General features: G+C 43.5%; 2 protein-coding genes across 2 annotated transcripts; one reads left to right on the forward strand and one right to left on the reverse strand.

Annotated features, from left to right (window-relative positions):
* Window positions 1-11: 11 nt before the first annotated feature.
* On the forward strand, window positions 12-8,574 carry LOC102063080 (borealin-2). The gene is made up of 10 exons (XM_074551168.1): window positions 12-314; window positions 560-688; window positions 1,631-1,671; window positions 2,028-2,088; window positions 2,731-2,798; window positions 3,578-3,645; window positions 4,315-4,353; window positions 5,417-5,549; window positions 5,765-5,851; window positions 6,602-8,574. The coding sequence occupies exons 1-10, from the start codon at window positions 158-160 to the stop codon at window positions 6,647-6,649; spliced, it is 831 nt and encodes a 276-aa protein (XP_074407269.1). The 5' UTR covers window positions 12-157; the 3' UTR covers window positions 6,650-8,574.
* On the reverse strand, window positions 7,480-18,767 carry DNAJA2 (DnaJ heat shock protein family (Hsp40) member A2). The gene is made up of 9 exons (XM_005490088.4): window positions 18,560-18,767; window positions 15,815-15,874; window positions 14,669-14,889; window positions 13,299-13,379; window positions 12,846-12,979; window positions 11,446-11,642; window positions 9,891-10,035; window positions 9,591-9,718; window positions 7,480-9,089 (listed from the first exon to the last, which is right to left on the reverse strand). Exons 1-9 carry the CDS (start codon window positions 18,635-18,637, stop codon window positions 8,901-8,903), a joined length of 1,233 nt encoding a protein of 410 aa, XP_005490145.1. The 5' UTR covers window positions 18,638-18,767; the 3' UTR covers window positions 7,480-8,900.
* Between the last annotated feature and the right edge of the window lie 4,543 nt (window positions 18,768-23,310).

Here is a 23,310-nt window from a genome sequence, read left to right on the forward strand (position 1 = left end):
CTCACGGCGTTCCCTCCCTTCTGACTGAGCCCGGGGACCGCGGGCTCCGCTCGTCCCCCGCCCGGCGGCTCCCGGCCGCCCCTGCCCGCCCCGGGGTGTGTGCGGCCGGTCCCGCTCCGGGCACGGCTGCGGGCACGGCTCGGCCCGGCTGTCTGCCATGGCCCTGGGGAAGGCCCCGTGCCGGCGGCGCAGCAGCGACTCGGGCGTGGAGCCGGACCGCGGGGCGCGGCTCTGGGACAGGGACCGCAGCGCGCTCTCCCAGAAGAAGAGGGACCAGCGCATCGCGCTCTTCCTCAGCGACTTCGACCAGCAGGGTAGGGCCGGGGCTGCCCGGGCTGGGGAGGGAACGGCGGCTCCGGGCCGGGGTCGCCCCCTCGGGCAGGGCCGCCTGCCCCGCGCCCGGGTTGGCGGCTGATGGAGGCTCCAGGCGCTCTCACTCCCCTCTCAGATTTCTCCGGATAAATCGCTGTTTTAACTTTCTTTTATAGCGCGGTCATGCAGTGCTTATACTTGAAAACACGTAACACGCGTGGCAATAAGAGCGTGTTTTGTTTTAAAGCCAAGGAACACATCCAGGAGATGAAGAAGGAGCTCGATTCGCTCTTGCAGACAGCGGAGAAGGCGTTTGCCGTGGAGCTGCTGACGATGCCGGCCGCCGTGAGGAAGATGAGAAGGAAAGAGGTGCTCGGTGAGAGTGCTCGGGTGCGGACAGAGGTGTGCCCGGGGCTGCGGGAGAACACCTGGGAACTTGCTGCCTTTCGTGGAAAGGTTTGCTTTGTCTGCCCTGAAGCAGATGAGCAGTGCTGTTACCCAGCAGATGCTCGCTGAGCACTCCTGTTCAAGTAGACTGATCTGTGTAACACAGGGTATAGAATTATTTGGTGACTAGTCCGGAGAGTACTGTTATGTGTGCACTTAGGTAATATTATTTAAAGTCTGAAGAGACAAGAAATAATTACAAACCTACTGTTTTCTGTATGTAAAACCAACCATTTTTGTTCATCTGAATCTGTTCATCCTTAGCCACTGAGATTATTTTCTCTTTGTCAATTTGAACTCTCCTGGGCCATTGTAATCCGGTCATATACCTGTGATGATAAGCAAACAAGTTTAATTTTAACTCCCATTGATGCAGAGGTTTAAGATGTGTACACTCAGCATCAGATGTACATTCTGGTGAGAACTGATGTTTCTGGAATCTGCCTTGCAGCTGGAAATTGTAGGGGCCACAGATATCAAACCTTAACCTCTTGAAGAACTTGAGTTTACTGTAACTGAGTATGTTTTGGTATCCTTCTGGAGAAAGTTCTGCCCAAGAGCATTAGCTGTCTGCAGTGCAGTGTGAGCGTGGGGTGGTTCTTTGAATGTGGGGGATACCCTGTGTGCCTACACTCAGGATTCTTTCAAGGTTAAACACTGACATGGCCTCAGATTTTCATTGTTGTTTTGTAGGAGTTATTTCCTACAAGACTGGAATCTTGTTCAAATGTAACACATATGCTGACCTAGGGTTACCTATTTAACCACTGTAATCCTGAATTATTGTTTGGCTTCTGAGCTCATAAAAATCTGAAGATAAAAATTACATAAATAATAGCATCTAAATAAGTTATAATTTCTTGAGTTACAGATTTGCAAGGACGGGAGGAAATGGCTCTTGCTGCTGCAGTGGTGAGCGTGTGTTTTCAAATCTTATCACAGTTTACAGAATAGAATTTTTCTCTCCCTGCTGTAAGTACTTCAGACAAATTATTTCATTTGGCTGTGTGTTTAAATAGAAGATGACATGAAATGACTCGGCAGCCAGCCATGGTGCAGTTATGAACATTACCTAAAGTTTTAGGATCTTCTGCTGGCAGAAATTCAGATGTTTCCATAAAAAGCTAAAAAAACAACTGGTGTTTAGCTAATCCCACTTCCTGTCAGTTGCTTTCATGCCCTTTTAGTTCACTGCCTCTTGTAACATAATATGCATCTACTAGGAAAAATCTGACAACCTTCCCTTGTTGGATAAATATTTTTTTCAGACTGACTGCTCTGTAGAAGACATGCCAAATCCCAAACTGGTGAGGACCAACAGCAAAAAAGGCAGGTCAACTCATTAATACATAGCCTATAGTTCCTGCATTTTCTTTTTTTTTTTAACTGGTTTGAACTGAGCATTTGTAAAATGAATGTTAAGCCTGAAGAATATAAGAGGGAAAAGTGCATAACAGACCCCAAGCATTCAGTGTGGAGGATCATGAGCTATGCTGCTGTAGAGGTACTTTAAAGCATGAGACAAGAGCTTCTCTCCTTTGCAATTTGTCAGGGGAAATGGTGAGAAGAGACAGATTTAAGGCTTTACACTATAGCAGGAGAGCTAGGAAAGCCACTTCTCTTTTCTTAGGTTTCCCTTCACATTCTGCCCATTGAGCTTTGTAGGAAACACAATTTTTTTCCATATTCCCAAATATGCAGTAAGGAGGATACTACCACTGGGTGTAATTCTGTTTTCTCTGTGGGCTGAGGGATTATCTGGGGTCTTGTAACTGAGGGATTATCTGTGTGTCCCAGTGCTGCTGAACACACAGAGTTTGCTCTGACCTGTGTCCCAAGTGAATGACATTGGATGGCACAAGGGCCAAAGCTGTCCATGGAAGGGAAATAGGCTTCAAACATGAGGCTGAAGTGGTGTTTTGTGCTCCTCATGAGATCTTTATTTTCCTTGTCTTGCTAATACATTTATAGTTAAGGTAACTACAATTGTTGAATATGAAGATACCAAGCACAGTTCTGCAAAGAAAATAACTAAAAAAGTAAGTTTATTCTGTTTTTATTCAAAAAACATAAGGACCTAATCAGTTTTGACCTGCCACAAGCCCTGCTAGATCCATGAGAAGGCAGGCTGGTGCTCTGCTGTCTGTTGGAAAAGTCAGTTATTTTAAATGTAATGTATTTGAAGTTAAGCAAGGCCAACTGTAAATTATTTTCATAATGAAATATGGTATCTGCACTTCTAGTGACTAATAACACAGGCTGGCAAGTACTGGCATGGTCATTCTCTCTTGACTTGCCAGTAAGTCTCGATGATTTGAGGAACCATATTTTGTTGAAACTTTATTTTTAAATCAACCTCGTGTTTAATCCATGTTTTTCTATAACTGAGTAGTTATAGCACTCTTGTCTCTAAACCAAATCAAGTGTTTTAGTTTTGCCACCTCAGTCTGTCTGGGCAGTGCAGCTCCTCAGCCAGACACTAATGTAGCAAGCTGACAACAAATGCAAAAAAGATTCTGTGCAATTACAGACTTCTACTGGAAAAAGGCTTAAAAGCTGGAAGGGTGTATATTAGGTGGTTGGTTATACAGAACTTCAGTAGGAATAAATATGTTTTGGCATTATGAAACTTCTTCTAAAATGTATATTTGGCATTTTATATATATATATATATATATATATACATCAAAGGCAACACTATGGGGCTTAGCTACCCTTTTTCAACAGGGAATTTTTACAGTATTGTCCCTGCAAATACCTATCATTTTGCTTTCAAATGCTACCTTTTTTAACTGCAGTCTTATATATAAATTTTTAGATCTCCAAAACCAGGTCGCTGGTTTCACTGACCTCTGGTTTAAGTGGCAAACTGAACTCTCTTTCTAGGTAAGACTGATCTTTGATAGCTTATTTAACTCACCTGAATTTTTGAGTGCTGAACACAATTATTTTCAAATGTAGTAGCTGAGATTTGAGCCCAAAGGGAATACATCTGACAAGGATTCTCCCATAACCTGAGATGCACTGTGGTGATGTGAACCTGAGCAAAAAAGCACCTGTAGCTGATGAAGGCATAATTCATGTGCACAGTTCTGAACTGAGGGGAGCAGTACAGATTCCCAAACATTACTAATGGAAGTGAGCATGTAAGGAAAGCACCTTTGCTCTGCTAGCACTGCTTAATTGTTCTGTAACAAACACCTAACTTGGGTATTGCAGCCCTCCCTTGCTCAGTAACATGAATTATTCTTGTGTTCTTGTATGGTTTTAATCCCACTGTGTGTTTACCTCAGGAGGGCTTTTTCACGTGTTTTTCACACTAGATCCCTGTCATGGGGCACTTCAGCATTCTCTAATCCACTGTGTGTCTACCTTCACCCTAGCTAAAACTTTACAGTAAAAGTAGATGAGGAGGAAATAAATAAAAATAATAAACCAACAAAATGAAACCCCCAACAAAATACAAAGCAAATAGCTACTTCTTTAGTGGCTGTTTAGTGTCTTCTGCTAGTGCAGCTTGCAGAAGGATGCTAAGTCTCTTTTTTTTCATTGCAGTGCCACAAATCACAAAGCCACTCCAAAGGGAGCTAGAAGGTAAGGAGATTTCAGTTTGCTCCTAATCAATAATTTTGTTCAATACCAAGACACTATGTATTATTATCAATGTAGATAGAACAGATCTTCGTGGTCTGCCACTAAATGTGACAGTAGGGGTGCCAAACCAGTTACACCTCCTGCTTTGGGTGTGGGTGTTAGCTTAAATTATTGTGGAGGCACAGGATTTGATGTCCTAACTAAGTCAGTTAAAAAAAAAAAAAGTAATTAGAGTATAAATGCTATTCTCACTATTTACAGACTTGCATCTCAAACTGGTTCTCAGAGCCCATCCTTGATTAAAATGTCACCAACACTGCTTTGTTAAAAATAAACCAATCCCCACAAACCCCTCAACCAAATACACTGATAATCATCAGTGTATGAAGATCAATCAAGATTTTTAGTTAGTATCATTCTGCATACACTACAGAGTTTGCTTTTGGCACAAGCTGAAGTGAGGGGGTGAACAACTTCAATGGGTCCTGAAACCAGAAAGTGGTTCTGTTTCACCTTGGCCTGCTATAAATGCCAGAGGCTTGTTTCTATGCAGAACACACCCAAATCTTACATTTTTAAAGTAAAATAATAACTGTTGTATAATAGAAACTTAGGAATTCTGCATGGCATAAAACACACGCTGTGCCTCTGAGAGGTAGCAGCTTTGGTATTTATTGATATCTCTCTCCCTCTGTAGTAGACAGATAGAGGACATGTCTTATCTTAAGCCCTGAGGCACAAAGTTTCCTCTTTCCAAAACTGTAAACATTCACTGCTGATATTGGAGAGTGGATATTCTCATTACTGAGTGGCCAAAATGTCATCTTGTGTCACAGGCTTACAAGGTTACTGCAGTGCCAGGGTCATAAAGCCTTACCCAGCAGTGCCCATAAGTGCTGCTCATGGTTGGGTTTCTGTAGTCTGCTGGCAGAACTGGAAAAATTTAAACATGACTGCCTCTCTCCTAGGTGTATTTCCTACTACTGGCATTTATTTCTTGCTTGAAAATTTCCAGCAGAGCACAGAAAGTTAACCTCAAAGTAACATTTTCATTGTATTCTAGTGCTGGATTACAACAGACTGTCTCAAGAACTTTACCTGCCAGTGGAAGAGCTCAAGGCATGTTAAAGAGAAGTAAATCAGTACCCCAACATAAAAGTGTTCCATTTGTCAACATTCCCCTGGCTGATGGACAGGTATCTTTTTTTTTTAAAAAAAGCATTTTCAACTGACAATAGCTGATCAATACACATAGTGTGATAGTGATAGCTCTTGCTATTCCTAAATAATATGCTGCTAAACGAAAGGAAAATGGTTGCCAAAGTTCTGCAATGTACAGGGGAGCCCATGAGTTTCAGAGAAGCTTGGCATGCAAGAAAAATTTTAATCTTAGAATTGTTTCTCTTCACAGACTCTGTGCACGGCTGGTGGAGAGCTCCGCAATATTGATGTGCAGCTCCTAAACCAGGACACAGTACAGCACATCCATAACCTGGTGGTAAGCCTGAACTAGGAGACTTAGAGATCTCTGCATTCACACACCTGGGCCCAGGCTTTCATCTCACATTCTGGCATGAATGCAAATTTCAACTCTTTGGAGTTTAAGCCTCAACTGGCTGGCATCAGTTGGAGGGAGGAGGGAGGAAAGAACTGCTGCACATGGATCATGTGTAAAAGGAACTGCACTTACATAAGCACGTGCAGTTTGGTGAAGTGGAGGGATCACAGGAGCATAAACTCTTCCTTCTGCACTGCTCTGGTGGCTGTCCTGCCACGTGAGCAAACTGCCATTCCCTTATCTCTCATTCACAAAAGCTGACAAAGCTGCAGCTCAGTTTTGAGTCTTCTTATAATCCATTATTCTGTGGCCCTTGCTGAGTAAGAACTACATACCTGGTAAGTCCCTGCTGCAGTTGAACAGGAACAGCCTTAATGGGTGTGAAGTAAAATAAAGGGGACCAGAACTTTGTAGCACCTACTGCCCAGCCCTCCTGAAGATGAGGGCACCTGGGCTATTGTTTGAAGTAATGGGAATTATCCAGATGTGAGAGATGCTCACCACTTTACAGTTGTGCAGGTATAGAGTGAAGGTAAAGCTCTGGGAGCTGTTGTGTGGTTTTTGTTATGGCCCTGCCTCCATATGCACAGTGGGGAGTGAGTAAGTGCTCTCTGCTTGCTTTAACAGTAGGGAACCTTTCTTCCAAGTTCTTTTGGGCAGCTTGAGCTAAAATGAATTTTCCTCCCTCAGAGTGAGCTGACTGTCCTGTGTGGAAAGGTAACACCTAAGCCAAGTTAATGGAACTGTCTGGTGACTACAGAACATTGGTGACTGCTCTTGCCTGCTGCCTCCCTAGTGTTGAAATAATGTCTATTATGTCTTAATAAAGCTGTATACTGCCCAGTAAATGTTTATAATAAGCCTTTATATCATGTGATGTGCCTTATTAAGTTCCTGTTATGAAGGATAGCAAAGCAGAAGAAAATTATACTTTTTCTTTATAAAAGGCTTAGGTTAGGTTTTAACTTAGTTCACAGCAAAATGAACAGTAAGAGGCTGTATATAGGAAATAAGTTTCTCTAATATCAACTCACAAATAAACTGAAATACAAGGTGCTAAATTTTTGAACAGCCTTAAGACACTTTAATAACTTTAGGTATGTGGTGGCATGTATGAATCTAACACAGGAATAAAATTTATTTCCAGTCTTGGGTGTGACATGACAGGTAAAATTAGAATTTATCAGGTGCTGCTGGCAGGAGCCCAAATTAATGCCAGCTGGGGACTGAAGCAGAACTGCCCTACAGTGATCAGCTCTTCCTCCACCCCTTCACTTCAGCCATCTGAAAAGTTACCATGAATCTCTTCCTCTCCTCCCTTTCAAAAAAGCCACAGAACCTGAATGGGGATTAAAGGTTTAGAGTGTTACTCTATTTTGCAAGGACTTACAAGCAGAAGACAGGTGGTGTAATTGTTTAAGCATTGCAGGTTACAGGGACTGACTCCTTGGTGAGAGCAGTCAGGAGAAAGGATCAGCATGTAACCATGGCTTCACAAAAAGCAACCCCAAGTTTTAATAAATGAAAATAAAAGAGCCACTAGAGAATGCCACATCATAAGTCAGTACTGAAATACAGATCAAACAGTATTTATTTTTGCTTCATTTTTAGAGTCTATAACAAGGATGTTCAGCAACACTCAAATGCCAATGCCTACCCAAGCACATTGAAACCCTTGGAGTTTGTCCCTCCAACCTCATCAATAAAGTGTCAACAACTATCAGAAAAATAACTAAACAAGTCACACTTCAGATTTGTAAAGAAAAGTAGAGCTTCAACTTTCTCACTTAAACAGGAGAGAAACCTTGCTATAGAGGCAGCTTACCAACCCAACACTGTTCATGCACAACAGTTCCTTAGTTAAGGTCACATTTTTGCTTTGTTCTGGCTTTTTTGCCAATTAATAGTAATAGAACTGCAGCTGGAGATTTTAATATCTTCATACTTAAACCAAAGTGCAAACTACTAGAAAAGTAACAAAACCATCTACATGTATTATGTTTCCAGGTTAAACAGTTCTTTTTTTAACCTGGAAACATTTCTCTAGGAAGTGAGGCTGAATCAGACTTTGAATAGGATTCAAAGGCTAAGAGAAAGACACCATTATTTCAAAATTTAATCATTCCCCATTTAAGGGGTTTGTTATCTTTAGACTGAATTCAGATATCCTTGTGTTTTCTTCACACAAAGGGGACATGGCTGCAGCCTTCCCTGTGCCCATTTTAGTCATCTCTCATTTCAGGAAGAGACTTGAATGTGGCACACAATTGTTATCCAACCTTCACCTAGTCTTAAGGCAGCTTCAGCCTCCCTGTGTTTATAAAATGTCTATCATCTACATAGTCTCTTCATACACAGACTAGTTAAAGCCACTGGAAAAGTAAGAGTTACAAGGCAAAAGAAATATATTATACACCAACTGCTTTTATTTAATTTCAGAAACCGTTCACAAGATGGTAGAAAAAAAACTTACAACCACTTCTAATTTAGTCTTTCATTGTTCCCAGTCAGCTCTAAACCCATTATGTGCAAAGCCCATTTACCATGCATCTAGATGATAGATACAGGCTATGAAATTCTTGATTCTACTTGTAGCAGCTTATGCAGGTGCAGCCAAATACCAAGCCTCAGGACAAATTGTACACAAACTTTACAATGTAGAATTTGAATTTAAAATATGAAACTTAAAATCTACACAAAACTGGTAAAAATCAAGCACAGATACGAGGACAAACTTAAAACCCATGTGAAAAGGAGTCTCGTCTTCCTTTCAAGTGCTTTATTCTGCTACACAGTCAAAATGAAGATGTAAGCTTGTGGTTAGTTTAAATTACACTCTGTAGATACTATAGACCAATTTAAAAGTTACACATACAGCAATAGATGTCCATTGGTTCATCTGGATTACTTATACAATCCAGCTGGATTGTTGAAAACAAGTCAGGCAAAATTTGAAAGAAAATCCTTGTGCAACTTTTTAGACAAATGTTTACTGGTGGGCACACTGTACCCCAGGTCCATGATGGCTGCTTTCTTCATCAGAACTATCATTATAAGCTTCACGTCTCTGGCCACCACCTGAACCACGAGTGGTATCAAATTCTTGAAGATCTACCTCTTCTGCATCACCAATTACATTGGGAAATTCTGGTCTAGCTGGCAGAAGATCTTCAAGTTCCTGCCCCAAAGAAAGAAATGCATTCAGTATTGCATCTAGAAGACCTAAATCAAGTGACTGGTTTCCCATATCTTTGAGACACCTCTAAGAGCAGGTTTGGCTTACAAGTCTATGCTGATGAAATTCCTGAACTGCAGAGTCATTCAAAAGCATTTGTATCAACTGGAAGACACCACTTCAAGAAAACCAACAGCTCCACATATCACCTACCAGAAGTGCAATCAGTAAATACAGTTGCACTCCATGAACTTATCACACAGAAACAGAAAGATTCTCCTCCTGCCCTCATCTGTGCACCATCTGCACAGCTCTTAAATACAGCTTCCAAAAATTCATATTTCAAGGGCTATTTCAAAGTAACACATGGCCCATAAGAAAGGTTAAAAGAACTTTACTCACATCTGAATTTAAGCACTGAGAGCAAGCCCATGAGGCACAACACAGGCTCTTTGCACACTCTGTCAAGTAAGACACCACATTTTTGCTTGAACAGCTACTTACTGAAAGCTTTTCTGGGCTAATCCAGTTATTTTCAGGAAACTGAACATCAAATTTAATGTAGAGATCCCCTTTCTCAAAAGGATTGCGATACTGTGGCATTCCTTCCCCTCTGACTACACGAACACAACCTGCAATTCAAAGAGAAGTAAAGTAATGAAGTGCTGCTGCAGAGCCACTCTCTCTCCACACAGCTCTCTGCTTCCCCAGCCTGGGCTCAGTTAACAGGACAACAAGGGTGGGATTAAGTGCTGAAGAGTCACAAAAGCATAATCAAAGAAATCCTTATCAGGTCTAGCCTACCTGGTTCAATTACTTTTCCAGGAGGATATTTAACCACAATCTGACGTCCATCAAGGTGCTTAAATGTGAACTGAAATCCACACAGTGCTTCAACAAGTCCAATCTTGTGTGTCATATGCAAGTCATTCACATCCCGCTGGAACACCTGGGAAACAAAGGAAATCTCCTTTCTAGTACTGCAATCACAACTCCACCAGACTCATTATTGAGAGTTCATTATTATTTATCCTTAAAACTCAATGTCAGAGCAACAGCCTTTGTATGCAGTAACCTGATTCCATTCATTCAGATGGCTTAACATGCTTGGGAAGTTTGTGCCTGACCAAGTGTCATCTATAATAAGCCAAACCACACACACACCAAGGTAAGCTTCAAATTAAACCAGGCCTGTACAGCAGCCCCAACTTTCACCCCCAACATCTTCCACACAAGCAACCTATAAAAAAAACTGACAACAGTTTGACACCATTGCACCTGCACTGGAGTATATAAGCCACATCTTCGTTTTTCACCTCTTGTCCTCAAGCATTTTTGCTTTAGCTCCCTTGACCTACAGCAGGACTTTGATCACTTAGCCCATAGCTGCGAGATCTTTAGGCCACATAACTCAGGATTCTTAATCAGAGTAAATCTTACAATTTGTCCACTGGCAGACAAATGGATAGTGGACATTTGTCCACTGAGTCCCATCTGAAGAGAAATTTTAAGAACAAAGTCCATCTAGTTTTACTCACTAGGACAAAGTACAGACTGGCAGATTAGCAGTCCTTGACACAGCTTTGAAAAGCTTACAAAGTACCTAATGAGCAGATAACTAATATTATATCCTTAATATTTGACTGTAGTTTAAATTTGTACTTCATGCTACTCTGTCACAACACAAAACTCTCAAGTGCAACACACAAACTGTTTCTTATTTCATCATAGCTATTAGAATTAAAAAAGGAGCAGTCACCTCAACTCTACCCCACATGAGTTTTAACAGAAGATAAATTGCAACATTTAATTCCAAAGTGCAGTGATTCCAGCATACAGTGAATGGAAGTCTTACCAAACCAGTATAAAATAATAATGTTTGTTTGTTAAGTTAATTAGCAACATCACTATTTTGTGTTACTTCCAGAACCAGAGTAGCAGACACAGAAAGCACCATTTGAGGGTTTTATCAGGAGTTCCCTGCCACGTCACAAGACATGGAAAAAAGGCACGCTAAGAATTTTGTTAGTGTCACGAGCAAAGCAGACTAAAGTGAACATCCTGAATGGCTCTTCACTGCATCCACTGTAGCAAAGTCAGCCAGAGCTTATCTGAGCAGCTGCCTCTTGCTAGCATTAGGAGGCACCAGAAGCTCCCAGTCCTCTGGCAAAGGGCTTGCCCAGTTTTTTCTGGCTCACCATGAAAGCTGTGTTACACGCTATAAATCTATTAAAAGCTATTCCCCGTCTCTCCCAGAGCTGCAACTGTATCAATTACTTTAAATGAATGGCCATCTATAGAACTTAAATATTAACAAGTGGAATAAAAGGCATTTAAAAGATCAACTCAAAAGCATTACCTCATTCTCCTTCTCTTGCAGTAAAAGGACAATATCACCTGGTTCCACTCCCGGAGCCTGATCTGCTTCTCCACTGAATGTAATTCTTTGCCCATGTTTCATGCCTTTATCTACATGGACTTCAAGTATTTTTACCTCTTTGATCACCTTCTTCCCTTCACATTTTTTACAGCGGTCTTTTTCATTAATTACTTCACCTAAATAAAGACAAATTTTGAGTTCAGAGATCTTGACATAATTGCATCCAATTCCTAGGAAAAACTATTTGAAAGCAAGCTGAAGAATTTCTGCAACACAAGTAGTGATTTCAATGTTGCTTTATGAATTCCTCACAAGAGGAAATCCAGGCTTCATTTATTCTAGCTGAGAAATGGGGAAGGAAGAAAAAACAAAAGTTCTCTGACTGCCTCATCTCCCAGAATATCCCCACAAGACAGTCCTGAGTAAATGCAGCCTGGAGAACTACAGTCTCTTGCATACAAAAACAGGGAAAGAGAGCTGGTCACATCAGATTCACCCCTACAAGGGTGATTACTGTTTCCAGCAAACAGAAGGGTGACAATCCAAAATGGCTTCAATGCTCTGTTCTACCTCACCTTTATTTTTCCAGTGAGCTCTTGTCTCTATACACAGTAACCAAAGCATTAGGGCATATGGACTGTAAGATTTCGGTATTAAGTGCCACAAGCAGATGCCTTTGGCTTAAAACATTAAGCTTCTCACCTTAAACCACCTTTCTGTGAAACAAAGCATAACATTATGATGAAGTTGAAACTACAAAATATGTAGGTTAGGCATATGAAATGTTAAAGACAACATCATTTATGAAATGTTTTGACAAGTCACAAAATACAACTCTTTGTAGCTTGAGTGTTGTGACAAGTAAAATCATCCACAAGGTGATGTTATTACTCTGCCAACTGCAGAATACATAAAAAGAAATCACATGAAGTGCTGAACTTGCTACCCCTAATCAGAACCAATTCAGGCAAAGATATCATCTTAATTTGAAGAAGTTAAAAATTCAACTTTAGGTTCCCATTTTTAACCTACGATTGTCCTTGGATATGAGGAAATGCAAAAAGACAAATAGCTCCTAAAATAGCAACATCCTGGTTTTTAGTTTAACACAAGAGTAACAGCAGTAAGTAATATTCACATCTAAGTGTTTTTAAAGATGATCAATCCCTACTGCTTGAGCTTGCAGGCTGTTTTTCAGTACATTACACACTGTAAATCTTGCTGCTGTTCTGAGTGAAATGATTTCTCCATGCTGCCACCAGAGTGAGACGCAGCTGACTGGGAAAGGGCAGAAGTGTCCTGGATAAGTTCCTCCTGAGATTTGAGCAGGAGCTGGATCCAAGCAAGCACAGTGAGGAGCAGAGCAGAGCCTGGCCTACCTTCTCCGTTGCAGTCGGAGCACACGGACTGCATCTGCTGCACCATGCCCGGGGCCAGCTGCCGGATCATGATGCGCACGCCCCGGCCCCGGCACGCGTTGCACTTCTGAACGGAGCCGGCCTTCCCTCCCTGCCTGCAGCACACAGCAGCGGGGCATCAACAGCGAGTTCTTCACAAAGAGATCACACACCCCCTGCAGCAGCAGGCCAGCATGTCTACATGCCCAACTGCACTGCCCATTAGTCAGGTCCTCTGCTCTCCCACCCTTCCCCCACACAGAGCCCCTGAATAGTTCCAGTTCCATCAACAGCATCATTCAAGTTCAACAATTTGCTGGTCAGAAAACAGGCTCCAGTAAGTCAAATACTGATAAAGATCTGACACAGGAGATCCTTCATTACACTGTCTGCCAACAAAGCAACCAGAGAACTCAAAAATACAAATAAACTTACCCATTACATGCACTACAAAGGACATTCTTGCTAAGTTGTAGTTTAGTTGTCTTTCCATTATACAGATCTTCTAAAGAGACTCTACAAAATAAAGTATTTCTCCTGGGTTATCATTTAACAACTTATTTTGCCCATGTAATTAAAATACTTGCCTAGGACAAATAAACAAGCAACCTATTTTCCTAGTTAATATTCCTAACAAGACTACATCTGCTATCAAAATAAGATTTTAAGCACCATTTTAGCTTCCCCAAAGAGTTACTGAAAAAACAATTTCCATACATATCAATATACACTTGATACACAATATAAATCTGAACATAGTTTTAGAGAAAAGCTGTAATTTAATCAGAATAAACCAGGTAGGGTTGGTTGTGTTTCTCAACAGGAAACAAGCTTATCTAGAATTTTAGGTGCTATTATACAGTCATAATTAATTTCTACCAGGCAGGTGAGAAACAAGCCTCTGTAAACACTCCACACAATAATATAGTCTATTGCATAAACAGTAATAACACAGAGTACTTACTATTGTACTGGGTTTTCCACTTTAGTGGGGAGGGGTCAGCATGTCCCCAAGGCCACTTAACTTTTTAGTGTTCCTCCTAAAAGGGTTTGTTAGTGGACCAAAACTTCAACTTAGTGTATTGAGTTGTACTAAGAACAGGTTGCCTGGCATCAGTATTTACAAATAACAACAAAATCAAAGCTCATTAATAATCCACCATGGAGTACCAGCTACAAAACAGGCAAGCATGTGAAGCTAAACAGACTCAGCCAAGCAGAGTCTCCCAATCACAGGAAAGATGTTGCTTAACTGAAGTTGTTACAAGGGACCTGCTCAGCAGGCAAAAAGCCAGCCATGCCTGCAAGAAGAGATCTCCAAAACACAGATGTGATATTCAAGAATGGCTTTGAATAAATAAACAAAACCAAAGCCACGACACACACTTTTCCATTAATTATGAGGTTCAACCATAGTTCCAGCTGGCACTGCCCTATGAATTCAAGTCTTTCCAGAGCACCTCCACCTCCCCAGACCAGAATCTGCCTGGTGAGTAATACTTGGCTGTTGAAGGCTTTTCCAGATTAGAACTACCAAACATAATCAGGGAGCAAAACAAAGAAAATAAAGCTAACAAAGTACATAATTCAAATAACCTGGCAAAGTATTTGGTAGTTTCTGGATTAACCAACCGAGGAAAGTAACTCCAGATGACTGGCCCCTGCTCTACACACAACATGCAGCTCTGAAGAGCAGTGCAGACTGCAGAGGATCTCAGCAGAGAAGTGTATCAAGAACAGAAACCAGCAGAGTTTCTATGGCCAGGAAAGCTTCAAAGCACAAGATGCAGCACCAAGGTACTCACTTGAGTGGATGCACCATATCTTCTCCTCTTCTTCTACCATTGCGACTTCTACTCTGGCCACCCATGAAATTGAACAATCCCCCACCAAAGATATGGGAGAAAATATCGTCCATGCCACTGCTGCCGCTGCCTTCTCGCAGCCCCTGCTCCCCATATCGATCGTACAGCTCACGTTTCTCAGGATTTGACAATACTTCATAGGCAAAGCTTATTTCTTTGAACTAGAAGAGGAAACAGAGTCAAAACAGTGCATGATCATTTAGAACCCAAAGGCAGCATTTTGTGAGTTTCTCCCCCTGCATGAACCCCTATCAATTACGAAGGTACACAATGAAACACTTTTCCCTCATTTTAACATAACTTAGACTTAGTTTTGTTACATCTTACCATAAAATATTTTACTGCAAAACTTGGTTGGCTTTGTTCTTTACTAGCATAAGACAGATTTCTTACAAATTAAAAAAAAATGCAACCAAAAAAACCCCCAAGTACACAACAGTGCAATAGCCAAAAGGCAGAATATCCAACAGTTACATACTAACAGCAAATGCTTCAACATGTTGGGCACTTCAAATACACTAACAATTAAGTAGCTTTCTGAAAGGTATATTAATGTTTTTGGCAAATTAGTATCTTTTCATGGTTATCTCTGCTCACCTCTACGCAGCCATCAGAACTGCAATTTGGTTAAAGATAATCAGCTGAGTCAACTTAATTGCTGATTTTTAAATTGCTTTTAGTGTAACAAATCTAATTCAATCTTCCCACACATGTAATTTGGTTTATGCTGCAGCAGTTTTAAGAATCTCTACACATCCGTTTCTCCATGTTGGAAACACTTGAAAAATTGACAATCTTTTTCAAATTCCTACAGATGCCATGAGCAGATGCCATTATCTCAGGAAATGAGCAGCAGTTTTTTCCTCAGCATTACCTTCTCAACCAATTTGAGCCAACTGCTGCATTTTGTCATGAGGTATGCTGGCAGATGTTGAGATTGGGGAGAAGCTGCCCAGACAATTCTCCCTCTCACAGTACTGCTTAACAACTTAAACAGCAAGCCCCCAGCACCTGAATTCAGCTCCTTAGATGTTAGTGTAATGGAAAACTTAAGGTATTAAAAAGAAAAAGATGAATCTTTCTTACTTTATCCCCTGCATTTGGATTCTTATCAGGATGGTATTCCTTGGCCAGTTTTCTGTATGCCTAGTTGAAAGAGGTAGAAAATTATTTAAAATTTCCATTTATCAGTTCTTTTCTGTGAAACTCAAGTAATATCCCCAGGAAGACAGAAAATCCTAATAAAGCAAAGTGTAAATATTATAGTGTTTCAAAGTCACTAATATATTGATACAACCTAAAAATATTTTAATATGGCCATGTGCATACACGAACCAGACTCACATTCACACACAGCTATGGCACACAATAGCCAGAACTAGTTCTCCTGCTTATCCTCATTAACTTACAGGGAGAATCCCATCTGATTTTCATTGAAATGACTTGCTCTTCAGAACCCACTCAAACCCAACACCACAACAGTAACTTTGAACCCAGTTTGTCTTTGCCCTCAACCACAGCAGTTCAGTAACAACAAAATGGCTGCCTCAGCTTCCATGCAACCCTAGAACCACTCCTCACAACAACCATTTCCTTCTTCCCCACCTATCACTGATGGAAGGGTTCACCTCACTCTGAGCTCAGTGCATGAGTTACATGTGCACAAATGTACACAGCACTGCTTTTATTTCAGTTCTGTACATCAGCAAAAGTACAGCCAAATCCCCAGAAGGGACTTTCCAGGCTGCTTTTTTCTGACCAGCACTGACATTCTGGACCACCACTGGTTCTTCAGCAGCGCTTCACCTGTTCTGCTTACACTTGAGAGGATCAGAGCAAACAACACAGCGGGCAGAGACTTCTCCCACCCGAGCTAATGACAGCAGGAACTCCAACCCTTCCTCTATTCCACCTCAACACCCCTCAGAAGCAATCAGGGGACAGATATTAACAAATTACATTGTATACAGTCTTTTATTTTTCAAATTACAACTATTAACAAAGCTACAGTGATGCAACAGCGAAAAATTGAGTATCAATTCTTGGAGAGGATTTTTCAAACACTTTATTTCTGAATAACTGAGCACCTAAAGTAACTCTTTAGAAATACAATATTAAGATCTTTACATAGAAAGCTTTACAGAAATGACAACTTTTCAGCTTCTGAACAAATTTCCTTTTTTTTAGATCCATTCAGTTATTTCTCATTATTGATTTTATCTTGAAACATTCTGTACTTCTGCATGCAATGAAGACACAATAAAGAACTAGTGAACTATCAAAAACAATGTTGATATTACAAGCCTAATATTCTAAAGGAGATTAAGTGTAAAAACCAAAACACATATATCTTACTGGAAAAAATCACCCATAAGGAACAAAGCATAATGTTCCACAAACCTGTGTATTCTATGTCATAATGGATGTTCTCCATATATTTTAAGTATAACAACCAAGAAAAAAAAGCAAAACACCACTAAACTGATAACCTAAGTAACATTATCTAATGAGGAAAAAAGGAGCTTGCAATGGTGATCTTTAAAAAGAGAAAACCCTCACATCTTTTCTGATAACAGCATTCCAGGCCAGAACAACTCTTTCAACTACCCATGGCCCTGAAGGAAGCCATTACTATTTCATCAGAACCAAATCCAGAATCAAGGTCTACACTGGGAACATATATAACTTCAGTAAAAGTTAATTCAGCCACTGTAAAAGCCTGTTCTCTCAGCTCCTTCAGACCAAGATTCGTTTTCAATATTTCTATACTATTAGACAGGTTAAAATATCAGATTTTAAAGCACCCATGAAACCTCTCAATGACAGTAAGATACACAGGAACTCCTTGGTGTTGCAGACAGCTGGAAAATTTACATTCCACGAATAGTCTAATATGTGGTAATTAATACTGGGTGGTGCAGGCTATCCTAGCAGAAAACTGCTCCGGTTTTCACTCCTAAAGGACACAGATAGCTTTAAGCGAATCCTGTAATAAATTGAAATATTCTGGTGGGCAGTGCTGTGTACTAAACACAACCTTCTCAGCGCCTGCCCTCCATCTCCAGCACAATTTCAGCACTGCAATCGCCGAGCCCTGCACAAATGAGGCTGCCGCGTGCATGACGGGTAAGGCGCAGTTGTTGGTGCCAGCACCACCCACCCGCGGAAGCCTCTGCGAGTGAACCGTCTGGTTCATTCTCCTCCCTCACGTGGAAACGGTCATTAAGGCCTCCACAAAAAAAAAAAAAAAAAAAAAAAAAAAAGGACAAAAAAGAAAAAAAAAAATTTAAAAGGTGCTTTAAACACTACAGGATGGAATTGCTATAGTGACGACCTGGCTCCAAGTTTTCGCCTCCCCTCTTTGTTTACCTCGCCTTCCCGCGTTCGGCCTGGGAGGAACCGCATCTATGAGCGAAACCGAATCCTCCCAGGCCTGCACGTGGGGCAGACAATGGCACCGGTGAGGCTCGGCCCGCAGGGATTCTCACCCCCGAAGAGCCCTCGCGGCCGCGCTCGGCGCGGTGCGGCGGGGGCGGGATGCGCCGCGTTCCGCCCGCGCCCGGAGCCCACGCGGGACGCGCCGGGCCAGGGACGCGGCCGGGCCCCGCCGCCCCCTCCTCCCGCCAGGCCCTCGCCCTGCCCGCGGCCTCCCCGACCGCTCGGCCCCGGGCGCGGCCTACCGAGCACCGCGCCGCGCCCGCAGCGCAGCCTCAGCCCCGCCGCCCGCGGCTGCCCCGCTCGGCCCCGCTGCCCTCGCCGCCCGCCCGCGGGGCCCTGCCCGGCCGGGCCCAGCACCCCCCCCACCGCCCGACCTCCGCCCCTCCGCCGCACCTTCTTGAGTTCATTGTCGGAGGCGCCGGGCGGCACGCCCAGGATGTCGTAGAGCTTCGTGTCGGCCACGTTGGCCATGGCGGGGCGGCGGCGGGGCCGAGCGGGGCCGGGCGGGCCGAGGGCGGCGCGGGCAGGGCCGAGACCGGCGGCAGGACACGGACACGGACCGGCCGCGACGTCACCGCGCACGCGCTGCGTCACCGCGCCGCGACGCGCGAGGCGCGCGGCCCCGCCCCCTCGGCGGCCCTGACCCAGTTCCGGCGCGGCGCGGCAGGGGGCGCTGTGCGGGGCCCTGAGGGCACGGCCGGGAGCGGGGCTGCGCAACGGGGACAGCGGCCGCGGCTGTCCCGCCTGGAACTGCACTGAGCCAGCGGCCCGGAGAACACCTCTGGGATCGTCCAGTCCCACCTGTCACCGTACACTTCCATGTCAACCAGACCCCGGTAGCGAGTGCCCTGTGCCGACTTAAACACCCTTACGGATAGTCACTCCACCGTCCTCCCTGGGCAGCCCGTTCCAGTATCTGTAAAAAAATTGGAGATGATATCCAACCTGACCGTCCCTCAGTGCAGGTTAAGACTCTTCTGTCATCCTGTCACTTACTGCCTGGGAGAAGAGCCTGACCCCACCTGGCTACATCCTCCTTTCAGTGAGTTGTAGAGAGTGATAAATTCACCCCTGAGCTTCCTTTCCTCCAGGCTGAGCCCCTCAGCTCCCTCAGCTGCTCCCATCAGATCTGTACCCCAAATTCTTCCCCTGTTCCATTGCCCCTTCTCTGGACTCCCTTCAGCACCTCAATGTCCTTCCAGAACTGAGACCCCAGAACTGGACACAGCACTCGAGGTGTGGCCTCACCAGTGCCCAGTACACTGGGACAATCCCTGCCCTGGTCCTGCTGGGACAATCCCTGCCCTGGTCCTGGTACAGAGCAGGGGCCATTGGCATTCTTGGCCACCTGGGCACACCTGGCTCAGGTCCAGCCTTTGTTGACAAGCACCTCCAGGTCCTTTTGCACCAGGCACTTCCCAGCCACTCTGCCCCAGCCCTGAGTGCTGCAGGGTGTTATTGTGGCCAAAGGGTGGGACTGGCATTTGGTCCTGTTGAACCTGAAATGCCAACACTCTTGGTCTTGGCCTGAAATTTTGAATATGAAATGCCACTGTCTGTGCAGCCATGTGCCCCAAGTCCCCAGCTCCTGCCTTCCCAAGCATGGCACTGAGGGGCACATGGAGCAACCCTCAGGCACCAGTGGGTTTTCCTGCAGGGACAAATTGCCAAATGGTTAGAAATAGCACTGGTACCCATCTGCTCTGGTTTTGTGCTTTCTCCACTGCTGGGATCTGAAGCACCAGTTGCTGTGTGAAGCCCAGAGTGACTCACAAAGTGCGCCAACCCCAAGGCTCCAGCTGGGCACCACTCTTTGCAGGCAAATAAAAAGCTGGGTTGTGTTTAATTAGATGTTTGTCTCTTAAAGCTGGGCTGGGAGAGCAACTGCTAAGCCCTTCCCAGGCTGTAGGCTGTTGGTTGTTACCCCCTTGTTGGGCAGGGGCTGCTGGAAGGTTCTAAGAGCTGTGGCAGGTACATGGATAAAGGTGATGGTATGGGGTCTGTATAAGGGCAAACCCCAAAACTGGCTTCTTGCTTTCTGTCTGGGTAAACCCAGGCTGTGCCTCAGAGAGGATGCTCCCTGAGGAAGAGGTGAGCAAGGCTGAGGCCTGAGGAGAGCCTGCTGGGAACAGATTACTGGCCTGACCTGTGGGAGAGAACAGAAAAGGCCCTTTCAAAAGATTGTTGTGCTTGTGGCATGGAGATTTGAATGGGTCCTTTGCCTCAGGGGGACAGATCTGAGTGCCGGAAGGCTTCTTCCCTCTTTGTCTGCAGGGGTGCCCTTCATGGGGACACAGCCTGTGGTTGCACAATCCTGGGGCTGGATTGGCAGGTACTGGCTGCTGGTGGCTTCTCTGCTGCTTATTGGGAGGGCACTTTTGGGGCCCTCAATTCCATCAGTGTGTTTATTTGGGCTGTAATGATCTGCTTCAGCACATGATGGTTAATACCTGCCTCTGGGGTTGCAGGTGTGGCAGCAGTCAAGAGCTTCAAAAGAAAATGGAGACCAGTTTTGGAGGGGGAAAAAGAGTGGCAGGCAGAGAATGGCTGGTGGAAAACAGTCCTATGGGCTGTAATTGTTAGTCTGGTTCCGAGATGCACAGAAAGAAAGAAAAGTCCTTGTAAGGAGAGGTATTTTTCATTGGTGTTTTTGGAGGTTGCCTGTACAGCCTTTGGAAATTTCATGGTTTAACTTACAGAGCCAGTAAGGCTTCATGATTTGGTTTACCTGTGCATTACTGTACTTGGTTTCATCTAAATAAATCTGCTCTAAGAACTCTCTGCTGTGCATACATGGCTTGACTATTTTAGATTGTACTTGCTGACAGATTGATGTGTTTCTAGAGAAGATAGTTTTTGTCATATTGGTTTGGTTTTTTTTTAGTGGGCAGTCAGGTAGGAAGAAAAGTTGGGAGTGTGTGGAGGATTGCCTCTTTGCCCTACAGCTCAGATTTGGTTTTTTTAGGTGTTAAGCAGAATCAGCAGACTGATATAAGCACTATTTAACAGATAAGGAATGTTTAGCATACCATAGTGTTTATGTTTTCTTGGCATTAAAAAAATAAAAATCTAAAACTCTGAGAAGGTGAGTTGCTCAAACCAGTGAGGTGCCATTCTTATCTGTGCCTGTGGGGAGGAAGTTCACTGCAAGGATGATTGAGGCCAGGCTTTGCTGTCCTGGCAGCTGGGTGGCTCCTGAAGGCAGCTGGCATTGTGAGGCCGTGCTGGCAGGCAGAGATGGGCCGGGGCTGTGGGCTGGGGTGAGCTCAGCTCAGGCCATCAGCTGAGCCCAGCCCAGAGAGGCACTTCAGAGCAGCATTTGTGCTTTCTTCTTCCCTGCCAAAACAGCCAGCTTTTTTACTACAGGCCTGCTTTATATCTTGCACAATCAAACTAAGCAATAAATAATATGAAAATTCCTCTGGGATGAAACTTTGCATTTTGTTTTTAAGTGGAGTTGAAGAATCCTAGGCTGGGATGATTAACTTTTTATTGAGGAGCAAGGTGGTGTTTCTTCTTTCTGCCCTCTGCTTTTAGCCCAGACTTGTGAGCTACACTGACAGAACACATAGGACACACAGCTGGCCATATCTCACATTCAAATTGCTTTCAAAATATCTTCAAATTGAGACTTCCCTTGGAATCCAAAACTGTATCCTCCCCCACTTCTTTTGCTATCATTTGCACATTCTTTGTTTCCTTTGTATGTCTTTTTCATTTTTAAAGATGATTTTATTATTCTTTCAGATAAGAGCTTTTCATTTAGTTCTAATGTTATTATTATCTCACTATGATAAAAAGCAGTAGCTATATGAGTGTTTATTTGTTTCTAAATAGACTGCACAATTCTCAGCTCTTTGAAGTATTGTTTTATCCTTACATAGGCACCAAAAGGGACTATTCAAATTCAGTTACTGTTTCAGGCCTTTTTTCATTCTTTATATAAAACGATTTTAATTTCCTTTGTAAAATGATGCTTTCTTAGAAATGAAATAATATTGATCATGTTCATCACTGGAAAATTGGAAAGACATCAATTTCATGTTACTACAAATGAAGTAACCCCCGTTGAGGCTTATTTATGAAGTTATTTTATGTGTTCAAAGTGGTCTGAACATGAAAATATGACTGGGCATCACTAACTCCTGTTTTATTACTAAACAATAAAATTGAAATTAAAAAAGGTGTTCTGTTTAAATACTGTTAAAGAATGCAGTTACACTGAAAAAAAAAATACTGAGCTTATATGGCCATTCTTTGAAATGCTGTTTTTGGTATCAGCTTTCATCAGATAAGGCAGTTAGTGTATCCTGCCACTCTCTGATTTCTAGACCCTTTTAGCAATGGAAAGCAAGCCAGTGAAGAACAAAGAAAGGACATGAAACTTGTGGAGAATCTGAAGAGCCTGTTGGGAAGAGGGCAGCTGCAGAGGCACAGCAGGCAGAGGCAGCCAGCTGTTCCCTCAGGGAGCAGGGGGAGCCTTGGCAGGGTCACAGCAGCTCTGCTTTGTTGTCCTGCCCAGGGGTGGTGATGAAAGCCAGGGCTCATCAGGAATGAGCTGCACACCTCCTTCCTTTGGCCATTTCCTGGCCCTGTTTTTGCTGTCATTACACCTCTGTTTTTCCAGTGCAGGCTCCTCCCAAATAAACAATCCACCCCTGATGACTTGTTGCACATTGGCCCCAGTTTTGCTCCATCTGCCCTCAGATTTGGGTTACTCAGATAATGCCAGCCTTGCATGGTGTTAGTGACACGGTTCCCCTGAGTGCTGACCTTGCATGACTTCAGTCCTGGAATGTCCCTGGCAGTCCCTTCCCATTCTCTCTGCTGTCTGACAGTTTCTCCTCCAACTCCTCCTTAAGCACCTGTGGCACCCTCACAGCACTATCTGTAACTTTTGTCACGCCCTCATAGTGTTTCCTGTAATTCCTAGTGAATTTTTTAATGTCATGTCAGTAGTTTCACACATTTTGTTCAGTTCACTGAATCTCATGCCAACACCAACTCCCTGGTCTCTCCTTTGCCTGCAACCCCAACTGAGCATAGCTGAGAGAAAACCAGAAAGTTCCTTACTTTTTATCTGAGTGCTGGGCATGTGTTCCTTACAAAGGTATAGCAGACATCAGTGAGGAGGGGAGCACTGG

This window comes from Zonotrichia albicollis, chromosome 13 (genome assembly GCF_047830755.1).
Source record: "Zonotrichia albicollis isolate bZonAlb1 chromosome 13, bZonAlb1.hap1, whole genome shotgun sequence".
NCBI classification, from domain to species: domain Eukaryota; kingdom Metazoa; phylum Chordata; class Aves; order Passeriformes; family Passerellidae; genus Zonotrichia; species Zonotrichia albicollis.

What these genes read in the sequence shown, in the direction of transcription:
- LOC102063080 (XM_074551168.1), top strand. Translation starts at nt 158, where the DNA reads ATGGCCCTGGGGAAGGCCCCGTGCCGGCGGCGCAGCAGCGACTCGGGC. An exon ending in CAGCGACTTCGACCAGCAGG is followed by an intron (nt 315 to 559) that starts GTAGGGCCGGGG and finishes TTTGTTTTAAAG; the next exon opens with CCAAGGAACACATCCAGGAG. An exon ending in TTCCCCTGGCTGATGGACAG is followed by an intron (nt 5,550 to 5,764) that starts GTATCTTTTTTT and finishes TTCTCTTCACAG; the next exon opens with ACTCTGTGCACGGCTGGTGG.
- DNAJA2 (XM_005490088.4), bottom strand. Translation starts at nt 18,637, where the DNA reads ATGGCCAACGTGGCCGACACGAAGCTCTACGACATCCTGGGCGTGCCG. An exon ending in ATCCAAATGCAGGGGATAAA is followed by an intron (nt 14,890 to 15,814) that starts GTAAGAAAGATT and finishes TTCCTCTTCTAG; the next exon opens with TTCAAAGAAATAAGCTTTGC. An exon ending in CTCCGACTGCAACGGAGAAG is followed by an intron (nt 11,643 to 12,845) that starts GTAGGCCAGGCT and finishes GTCTTTATTTAG; the next exon opens with GTGAAGTAATTAATGAAAAA.